Source organism: Echinops telfairi, unplaced genomic scaffold, assembly GCF_000313985.2.
Source record: "Echinops telfairi isolate 266 unplaced genomic scaffold, ASM31398v2 ScPeMD7_18;HRSCAF=68, whole genome shotgun sequence".
NCBI classification, from domain to species: Eukaryota; Metazoa; Chordata; class Mammalia; order Afrosoricida; family Tenrecidae; genus Echinops; species Echinops telfairi.
In genome coordinates this window covers 70,613,352-70,624,826 of record NW_022103915.1, presented here as the reverse complement: position 1 = coordinate 70,624,826, position 11,475 = coordinate 70,613,352, and the positions used below count along the sequence as shown (strand labels likewise).

The 11,475-nt window shown below is 39.5% G+C and overlaps 1 protein-coding gene across 3 annotated transcripts in view; it reads right to left on the bottom strand.

The window, feature by feature from the left end:
* The window catches only part of LOC101658104 (MAP3K12 binding inhibitory protein 1), an 18,331-nt gene extending 7,694 nt beyond the window's left edge, over positions 1-10,637 (bottom strand). For all 3 annotated transcript variants that reach the window (XM_004698539.2, XM_004698540.2, XM_004698541.4), the window contains exons 1-6: positions 10,501-10,637; positions 6,750-6,869; positions 4,527-4,751; positions 4,317-4,413; positions 1,755-1,820; positions 1,196-1,348 (exon numbers count right to left, since the gene is read on the bottom strand). In XM_004698539.2, coding sequence (XP_004698596.1) covers positions 1,196-1,348; positions 1,755-1,820; positions 4,317-4,413; positions 4,527-4,751; positions 6,750-6,869; positions 10,501-10,629 — 790 coding nt within the window. In that variant the 5' untranslated portion in view covers positions 10,630-10,637. The remainder of the gene's footprint in view (positions 1-1,195; positions 1,349-1,754; positions 1,821-4,316; positions 4,414-4,526; positions 4,752-6,749; positions 6,870-10,500) is intronic.
* Between the last annotated feature and the right edge of the window lie 838 nt (positions 10,638-11,475).

Below are 11,475 nucleotides of genomic sequence, written 5' to 3'. Positions count from 1 at the left end.
GAAACAGGGAAGCCAGGGCAGATGTTCCCTTCAGGACCAGTGGTGTGAGTGGCGATCCTGGGAGGGTAGAGGGAGAGTGGGTTGGAAAGAGGGAACCGATTACGCAGATCTATATGTGACCTCCTCCCTGGGGAACGGACAACAGAAAGGTAGGTGAAGGGAGACGGACAGGGCAAGATATGACAAAATAATTTATAAATGATCAAGGGCTCATGAGGGAGGGTAAAAAATGAGGACCTGAGGCCGGGGACTTAAGTGGAGAGGAAATGTTTTGAATGTACAAATGCACTTTACACAACTGATGTATGTATGGATTGCGATAAAAGTTGTATGAGCCCCTAATAAAACTATTGAACAAAACATGAGCTTATACCAAGGGCTCAAGTAGAAAGAAAATGTTTTGAAAAAGATAACATGTGCAGATGTTTGGCACAATATATATGTATGTATGGATTGTGGTAACAGCATAAGAGTCCCCAATAAAATTGAAAACAAAAGAAGTGGATGACAGTATCAATAAGACTTAGTGACTAATGTGGAAAGAGATGCATGCTTTTTAGCCAATTACGAGTGGTTTGAGTTCCAGTTGTCACTTACTACCGTGGGCATGTGGCATGGCCTCTTCAAACTCTATTTTCTGTATCTGTACAATGACTCCAGCACCAACACTTCACAAGGGTACTGTTAAACCCCAAGGGAGCTGACACATGCATAATGCTTCCTGAGTGGTTGGCACTTAGTATTGTTCGACAAACACCAGTTCCCTTCCTCTACAGCATTTATGTATGTAAATGCTACTGTCACTGAAACAACCTTGAGGACTAGGATCTCATTTTATCAACACGCTGTACCAGCACAGCGGGTGGAGGATAAGAATGGGAAGTGGTCATTCGAAGTTATGAAACTGATAGCAGGAAAAAAGATGACAGATATTAGTTTTCAACTATGAATTCAATAAATTCAGACTGCCAGGATCAACTAGGGTTAGAAGCGATCCCCATCCTACCGCACCCTCGGTAGAAAAAGCGGCGAGAACCGTGACAGGAGGAGAAGAGCACAACAGTACTTTCCTGAGGGCGCCGACCATGCTACATTCCATTTGACAGCAACCAGAACAACGCTTTGTACAAGACAGGGTTCAAGTCCACTTAGTGACAAAGGCACATCATGGGGTACCACCTAGCACTCTGTTTACCTGTCTGCAATCGCAAGTGAGCTTCAATATTTTGTAGTCGTTCTTCTACACCTTGATTTCCGCAGTCTCGAAGCATGCTGTTAGGCTTATGCGCTGACCCTTGAACTCCTTCGGGTCTAGTCTGCGGTCCATAAGTATTCACAACTCTAGAAACTAGGGTAAGAAACTTCTGAGCTTGTGTAAATGTGCATTTCAAAAGTCAGCAACTCTCGCTTCCCAACGTCACTGCTGTTTTGTGTCAAGGAGTTATTTCGGAGACCCAAGAGGACAGAGTGGAACTGCCTCACAGGACTGCCAGGTCTTTTTCCCACAGATTGGCTGGATGGATCAAACCACCAGCCCTCTGGTTAAGAGTCAAAGCATTACACTTGCACAACCAGGACTTCTAACAATTCTCTAAATTCTCTTCATAAAGCCATTTAACCACAAACGCAGAAATAAAAAATTTGTTCGTTTTAAAACAAACAAAATTGAATGGGAAAATTATTTCTATTGCAATTTGTTATAATCTAGAATAAGCTTCTGTTTGTGATGAAGATACTATGATGTGGTCACTTACCCTTTACATGACTTTTAAATCCAGGATAAGGGGTAAAAACAGCATCAGTTCTTGCACAACTATTTTCTGGGGAAAATTCAGATGACAATAACATTAAATATATTCTTAGCTTCACATGCATGAGATTTTGATAAATTTTCAATTGTTCATATTAACAAAATTCAAATTAGACAACATATTTTTAAATTGTAATTGTCAATATCTATAATTTCATGACCGTTCTCTAAAACTTATATCTAATGTTCAGATTTATATACACAAAAGGTCTCAAAATTTAATGGTATGACTTAATTTTTAATGACAACCACTATCTCTAAAAGCCAGCTTCGTCTCTGGATAAAATAATCCATGTATTATAGAAAATATTTTAATTCTAAGCCAAAGACATTACTTACATTACTTTAACACAGAACTCATTATTTCCCTGAAATGTCTTTTTTTAAAGTCTAGCATCTTTGATATCTGCTAATCAAATAAATGACGATCAAATAAAAACTACTAGACATTTAATATCTCTACTTCAGAACTTCACAGAAAAGACGACCTTATAACATACCTTTGTTGTGTTATGTACCTAGATTTCTAATGCTCACTTTAAAATCCTGAATCACAAAAATGGTCTACTGATATCTATCCTACCCTCTTTCAAAATTTCCAATTTAGGAAAGAGATGCTGTGAAAATTGATTTCTTTCCTCAACTGAAAAATATAAAGAGTCTTTTCAGGTTAGATGTCAATAAAAAAGTTTGACATCTTATTTTCAATTTAGAAATTTAAACTACAGGGAGAAATTGAAAATACGTTAACACATAAGTGCTTTCAATATTAAAATTCTTTCAAAGTTATCCTTTAATTATTTATAAAAATGGATGATAAATTAGACACTGAAAGAAAAGTCTTTTTTTCCCTACAAAATTTGACTTTTTTCCGATCCACTGCTTAGATTTAGGTCAAATTGAGAGGCATTAAATAAAAGAACACACATTAAAATATCTATGCATTCGTCAGTCTGTTTCCTTATTTAACGACTGTTAAATCAGACTGTGTGAATAAAATTTTAAATGTACTTTGTATTTAGATCTTTTTAAGCGTTTTATTAGGGGCTCAAACAATTCTTATCACAATCCATACATACATCAATTGTATAAAGCACATTTGTATATGCATTGACCTTATCATTCTCAAAACGTTTAGATCTTAAACACAATCTTTTTCTTTCTAAAAATACACTTCAAAATACATGTAAATGGCCAATACTTCACCATACTGTTTTATGGGGCAAAAAAAGGGCTACCATCTATTCCTGAGGTGTATCCCAAATGTAGAGCTTAACCTGACATCAGTGTGAAACTCAGCATGGCATGAAGACGGTGAATGTCTGAGTGCTAGGTCACCGGCCACCGCAATTCTTGCTAGCACTGTTTTGAGCCAGCAAGGAATTGAGTGGGCCAAGGAATCCTGCTGAGCATTTCAATTCTTGTCTGTTTCTACCCCCGGTGGTTTGTAATGATAGAGCGAGCAGAGAGAAGCGAGGAATAACATTAGTGACACACGTGCTTGCTCCCTCAACAAACTCTTTCTCCCGGGTTGCTTCCAGTTGGATTGCAGTACCTGAGATTTTGCCACAGATGCACCTGTTCTGAAACACTAAACGGAAAATATACCACCTTCAGAGGTAGACATGTATAACCTTCATAGCAGGAAAAGCTGAACTTGAGGCCATATTATTTCATTATTAAAAGAATCAGTGTACCAATGGGATATGACTCACATCTTGGTTCAGCTGACAATTTTGTGTTTATACTAATTAGCCAAGAGGTATCAGAGAAAACAAGAAATAAGATTCATTCCAATCATGAGTTCAATTTTTTCCCTAAGAACTACTTGTTCTGATTATTACCATGACGCTTGGTGACGAGTGTGGTTGGGGGCAGTGCTCTGCAATGCTTGCATTCGGCAGTGTACCTGCAAACCTGTACATGTACGACACCATCAAGTGAAGAGGGAGATGAACTGGGAGACAATCAGTGCGAGGGGGAGCCCTACGACACATGGTCTTCACGACACGGCTTTCATTGTGACAGAAAACATTTTACACAGCTTAGTGGGAGTGCGAAACTGCGCCCTCTTGAGGAGTGTGCACTTGACTAAGTTCACGCGCGGTATTAGCGTCACAGCTTCGTGGGGACCTATATGTGTAGGTTGGAAAGGTGTTCAGCTCAGTGTCATCTTACAAGTGAGACATAAACCCTGCCACTCAACACTTCACCTTCCATGTCGAAGGGAACTTTAAATTAATCTCCTTGTAGCAGACATTAGCCTTTTTACCTCAGCACTGTTTTTTAACCTTAGCATGTTTTTGTGTAGCCAAACTGAAACCTATTTTTACAACACAGTATTATTAAGCAGAAGAAAAACATGCAACCTTGGTTTTTAAATGAAGCTGTGAAGTAAACGGAATTGTGCTGTCCATTTTAGTCATTTTAAAATGCAAATGAAAGATTAGAGGGGCTGTAAAAATTAAGTTTAAAATCCTAGGAAAACTAACTTCTAGGTAGTTACCTTGGTTACTATCAATAACATTGCAAAATTCCCTGACGTTGTTTTCATTGATTTCAGCTTGCTTTCTTTCAATGAATGCAGATATTCGCCTGTCGATCTAAAAATCACAAATATGAAGGCTTTAACAATTCAAAAATTCTCGCTCCCTTTAAACTTTTTAACTGCATGCCCCCCCCCTCCCCACCCCCACCCTGGTCAATAAATACTTACTTCTGCTTTCCCAGCCTTTATTTGAACTACTTCTGGGTCAAAATAGATCTGGCCCTTTTTCACATCTCCTAAATCGCCATCTTTGTGCTTTTCTTCCTCCTGTAGATCGCCAGCGGGACGTTTGGCATTTACTTGATTCTCGGTGCCTGGGTCTGTTTTTCCTATGTCTTCAACAGCAGCTGTATTCTCTTCTTTAATCAGAGACTGAAGTTTTGCTAAAAAGGGCTGTAAAGAACACAATTCCATCAGCTGGAGTTCAAAATGATCAAAATCAGGGCTATATTTAGCGTATTTATAAGCATTCCTACTAAGTGAATGTAACATTTAATATCAATTACTAAATATAAAAAGTTGGCATATCAAGATACATAAATCTGGCCGCACACAAGTGTTTGTTGATCTCTGCTATTGTAACTATTATCATTCGCTATAAATTTGTTTTTTATAAAAGAAAGAAAACCTGTGGAAATTTAGAATTTTCTTTGAAGGAAGCATTCTGTCACTCATCTTTTATTTTGTGCTAAATCAAAGCTTCATCCTCTGGCACCAATGCCACTTAATTAACATGTCATTCAAATGCCTCCTGGAACACGAAGGCTTAGTGTTTTTCGCCTGTAACAGGAGAGCCAGTGCGCTCACTCAGCCAAGCCCTGCATTATCACTCTATCACTGGAGCTTCTCCACTTGAAACTGCAGTTGGCCAAAGTGAATGAGAGAGCACAGACTGAAATATATAGGTGTTATGCTGAGTGAACAGTCAGGCTTTTCCTGACATGGCAGGATAGCTTCTCAGGTCATGAAATTAAATTAAAAAAGAGAAAATGAACAAGGGGGAAACCCCCCCCCCCAAAAAAAAACCTACCAACACCCACAGTTAAAAATAGGTGCCTATCACTATAGTGAGGAGCGCTGGTGGCACAGTGAAGCATTTGGCTGCAAACCAAAATGTCTGCGATTTGAACCTCCAGCTGCTCTGCGGGAGAAAGATGTGGCGGTCTGCTTCCGGAATGATTACAGCTTTAGAAACCCTGTGGGGCAACTCTGCTCTGTGCCATTGGGTCGCTAGGAGTCCGAGTGGACTCCGAAGTTAACAGGTCTGGCTGATTTGGGATCCCTGGGCTGTTCTGCAATGTAAATTATGCTATCCAGTGCAGCCCCCAAAACACACACACACACACACACACACACACACACACACAATTAGGACTCACTTGAGTTCTATAACTTATTTCTGTCCTTTAAAACTATGGATAACTATTCTAAAGTAAAAAGAGTTAACATTTCCCCGTATCATGGAAGTTAAGGGATGGCATAACACAAAATTAATGCCTACTCTATTAATCAAAACACACCAACACATCAAAGTTCCAATTATTTTTTTCATACCTACAGTGTTGCTTCCACTGTTTATGACAGAAAGTCTTCTGAAAAGTTAAAAGCAGTAAACTAACCTATCCAAGCAGTTCTTCCACGCTATCTTTTTGAGACTACGCATTTTGCCCTTTGATTAAAGATACACTGCTAACTTACACCAATTACAATCGCCGGGATGCTCAATTAGGAACCAGTGAGTCATAATACTGCTCAGCTATTGAACTGGAACATTAACAACTATGAAAATGCTATCGTAAATCACAATGCGATGTCAACTTTGATACAAAGAATGAGTTTTTAAAAAATGTTAAGCAGAAGAAAGACAGAATTGTGACTGGCTACTTACAAAGATGAGACATTAATGTCATAGAAATTACTTTCTTTTTAAAAACTATTCTGAAACTGTTTAATTGCGATAGACACTCCAGGATGTGTCATGCTGGGATAATGCCACTTCTTGAACCACTGAAAGCACTCCATGAGCCTCCAAACTCACCCAAGGCATGGAATCATTATCATAGCATGACACACACCTGCCGTGTCTTATTGCTTAATTATAACCCACCATCGATGGAACTGTATTGAATTTTCAATGCAAGTCTAGAATTGAATAGAAATGCATTCATTCAATCCTCATACTCACATTGGCCTATTGGGCTATATTCTTATGACTGTCCTGATCACTATGTAAATTAACAGATTTGGATCCAATCTGAAAGTAAGTAACCTTTTATTAATAACTCTATTCATATAATGCTACACAGAACTGACGAAGAGCCCAGCTTATAATTTAATCACAATTAATTTCTATTCTCAATATCGAGTTAACATGTCTAACAAGAAATTTACCTGTAAATATAAAACGTGTTGCTCAAGTGCAGTGAAGAGCAATGCGGGCTGCACTGCCGAGAGGCTCTGGAGCTTGTTCCAATCGATTGTAATTTTCACCACATCATCTGTGAGGTTAAGCTTCAAAAGGGCAAACCGGCAACATCACAGAAATAGCATGATTAAGCTCTACATATCGAATTGTCACAAAGATAAGATTTCTATAAAATAACACGTGCCAATTTTGCTCCAAGTTATCAACTTTTAATCTTACATTCAAATACTCTACCTAGTTATTATTTTTAAAGGTCAAGAAAGGTGCAGGTTGTTCCTAATAAACCAGAATGTTATTTTATTCTAACTCTACCCTTGGGTCTGTGTAATGGGACTGACCATCTTCTAGGTGAAACATCCACAAATGTTAATGATCCTTTTGATACTTCACTATCTAAACATCTTTGGCCATGTCCCAGTTAGATTTGCTCCATGCAGAATCCTACGACGTACTTCTAGGGCAGAATGTTAAACAGAGGACGGACAGCTGCGTTCCTGACGCTCTGCTACACAGTTCCTCCTGTTAAAGAAACAGGTGCACACATTCCTCAGGACCCTGCAGTCTTCGGATCACAGTTCTAGTTCTCAACTTCTAGCCATTAAAAAAAAAAAAACCAGTAATCAAAATTACTCATACACAATATAAAGTCTAAGGATAAATGGTAGCATGTTTATCTACATCCAATAAAAAAGAAACTTATTGAACTGTGGGAATCTGAAAATAAATAGTATACTTTTCCACAATAGTGAATGAAAGGCCTTTGGATCTTTTGGTAAATGCTATTTTCTAGTAAGGTGTCAGGGCTCATAAGATGGAAAGTTATTTGAAATAAGTTATGTGTGATCTATTAGAATAAAATGATATGTAGAGAACTACCAAGAACCTCAGTATAAAAATTAGTATACATTTTATAGTCAGAGCCTCTACTTCTAGTAGCTGGTGAATGAATAAAAGTGAACCACCACAAACTTCCAGGCATGGGTTTATAGCACACAAGAATTCAATAAATAGTATCAAGTTAAATATATTAATTTAGCAAAAGTCTTCTATAGAAAGTTAAGCATGCTTTCTACAAAATAAAGACAAGTGTTGCATGAGTTCAAATATGGATCTTATCAGTGTCATCACAACAAAATAATAAGCTACTGTACAAGGAACCAAAGAGATATAAAAGATGCCATCAGAAAAACGCTTTACTGTGGGTCAGAAAAACAAGAAAACTGTGGGTCAAAAATATACTGCCCTTTGAATGAGACCAAAAACATTTTAAGTCCATTATTTTAAGTACAAGTTTATTAAGTTTTATGTACATTGCACTGACAAAGGCTAATTTCTCTTAATTTATATACCTTAAATGCTTTTTTAAGTTAGAAAACTTACAGATGAAAGTCTACTACTTTAGGTTTACAGTCCTAGTAGAGATTTATAGTCAAGTATAGCAAATTTAGTAATCTGGCTTGGAGATAAAGTAGGCAAATCCTTAACTAAAGCAAAGCACTAAATTCTCTAGGCAAAACAGTAACTTATGGAAAATAAATTTTGGATTATATTCTCATTGCAATTCACAGTTATGTGTAAACCTTCAAGTGCAACAAGGATACTTGATCTTTCAGGAAAACCATATAAAAATGTCATGAGTTAAGTTTAGAATTATCCTAATATATCCTATGATTCACTTAACAAATATGCATTTTTCCAGATTTTTTAACAGTAAACCATAGGCTCTAAAATCTGTTAGTTTGCTATTGACCAAGTATGCATTTCCATTCAGCAAAAGCTATTAAATTAATAAACTCCAAGTTAGCAATAAACAATTCTTTAGGGTGGTAAAATGGGTCATCCAGAGGCAAGTAATAAGGCTAAAAAATAAGCAAAAAATACATATGTATTTTATGTGGGGTAGAAAATACTTTTACAGTCAATTCTCTGCTTCCTATAGAGGAGCGCCACGCATACAATGGCATTATACAGAATGAATTTAGGCAGATAATGACATACATTTTAAACTCTTTAGATGTGTTACAAAAGGAAGCAGGGATTCCTCTGAGCAGATTTTGTATAATATCCTGGGTTTTATTATTATTTTAAATAATATATATCAAAATAGAAAAAATATTACCAAAGCGGTTATTACCAAGATGATGAGACCACTTTATTTTTGACACTTGCATAGAAGATCCTTACAGTGCCAGGTACAGTCATCAATTAGTATTCTAAACATTTTTGAGAGATTAATTTTAACCGTAACTCTACCTGTAAACCAAATGAATTTGAAAAATTCTGTATGCAATTTTTTTTTAAGTTTAAAGTTTTCCTCATTACTCATTAAAAAAAAACTTCCACCGTTGAAAGAAACACCTTCTGTAAATACTAGGGCAGCACAAACTTCTTTTTGTCCTGGCATTCGAATATAATTAAGCTTTAAAGGCCCAAAATCTACATCATAAAAGAAAAAGTTCTCTAACTCTTAAAAGCATTTAAAAGTCTTGGGTCTTAAAACTAAAATGTTAGTAATAATCAACAGTCCCCAAGTCTTTAAAAACATCTTCTGTTAAGCCCTTGGCAAGCAACCAAGTTTAAAAGTGACATTCTTCTAGCAGATTCCATTAATAATTGCTCCAGCATGCCAAGCTGAGTGTTTAGAGTATGCTCTTTGTAAGTCATGACAAACATGATAGAATTTTTAAGATATGGAGTAATTAAAAAAAACTTAATTCTCATACCCAAGGCTTCAGAAAATAATTTTTATTAAAAAAACGCTTCCCTTTATTTGCCAAGGAATTTACCCATCATCTTCAACAGAAGTGGGTGCCGCGTCTACGTGCATTACTACCAGTCCCTGGTCAAACTTATAGCGAGACAGTGCTCATCTAAGGCAAAAAAGAAAATACTTCCTTTTTAAAACGCAGGCAAATAAACATCTCTCCAGGTTCTTGGTTTTTTTTTTCATTTAAATTGTGCTTTCAATTGTGTATTAAGAAACCAACTATTGAGTTGATCCGAATAGAGAAAGGAACTCATTTCTTCCCAACCCAAATTATGCAAAGGCTATACATCTAGCCAGTTCATCTAGTTCACAGCTGAAGATGAATTAGGATGCTAACAGATCAACTTTGGCCAATCCATCCAACTTGATGCAGTAAGTATTTTAGATGAATTCCTGTAAGTGTTCTAGATAAATTCTCCTCCCGGTTTGAAAAGGTAGTAGAAGCCGAGGAAGTCCAGAGGAAAAAATAAGCAGAGCTAAGTGACTCATAAGCGCAAATCAACAAAAACCGAAACCCATGACGCCAGCAGCAGCAGCAGCAGCAGCAACCAAAACGGGGGCGAGAGCAGCTTTTCCAAAATCCCAGGCCGCAGGGACCGGCCCATTTCGATAGAGATTGGGGGGAAGGGCACACAGAGCGCCGGGCGTCTCCCAAGCCCTTGGGGAAGCTCTTTCGCCTCCATGCTCCCAGGGAACCAGGCTTCCCTGACACCCACCCCCGCCTCGCTCCCTGTCGGGGAGGACGGCAGTTGGAGGGAAATCTTGTGCGAACGGTCCCGGCAGCCGAGCCAGGTGGCCGGCTCCTCGCCCGCCGGGAGGCGGAGGGCCTGCCGAATTCCTCCCCCGGCCTCCGCTAGCCGGCCGCTCGCAACTCTCAGGCCTCGGGGTGCCCCGCCCTCAGCGAGGGGGAAGGCGGGGGGCTGGGCCGCTCCCGGTTACGCACGACTCACCTGCCCAGCCAGGTTGCGCAGGGAGCGCACGGTTTCGCAGAGCACCTCTCGGGAGAGGCTAGGGCTGCAGCCCCGTTCCAAGCTCTGGTCACTGCTGTTTGGGCGACTCAGCTCCGCGGCAGCCTCCATGGCACCTTCGCCGGCGGCCCCCACCACGGAGGTGCGCTCCCAAGACCCCTCCCGCCAGTGGGCGTCGCAGGACGATGACGTCGAACGCCGCGTCTCACGTTTTTCCGAGGCCCCACCGTTTTCGTGTGATTGGCAAGCCCGCCAGCCAACCACAGGGATCAGCCACCGTGCGTCACGTCTAGAGCCCGAGATGGCAATTGCTGACGCTGAGCACGTGTGCTTGTTGTGTTCGAGAGTGTGAGTGCTACAGGGCTTGATTGGAGTTAGCAGCAGACACAGTTGTTCTCTATTTACCTGGAGCAACAGGGGAAGGAGACAGCCAGGAATAGAAGAGGGAACGCGGGGCTCATTTTCTCCGTGACCAACTGCCTCCGCCATGAGGCCCGAAAAACTGGATGGCTCGCAGCACCCACTGCTAAATGTCTTGATCCATGATTTCATAGAAATCTTGAGGGTGGGGGACGCAGAATATAATTTTAAATTCTCAATGACTATTGAGGGTAGATGAGTCCCTGATATTATTGCCCTGAGATAATTACCAAAACCTTACTGCCATGGAGACATTCCAACCCATAAGCACCTTACCCCTGCTGTTGTCCAAGACTGTCAACACTTTATGAGAGTATAAAGCCATGCCTCTTCTTGTGGAGCAGCTGGTGATCCAAATTTGTAACCACGAGGCCACCAAATTGTTGTTCTAGGTGAGAAAAAAAAAGAAAACCTAAACGCATTGAGTCAATTCTGACTCACAGCAACCTTACAGGACAAAGTAGAACTGCCCTTGTGGATTTCTGAAGCTATAAATCACTACAGGAGCAGAAAGCCTCCTCTTTTTCCTGCATAACC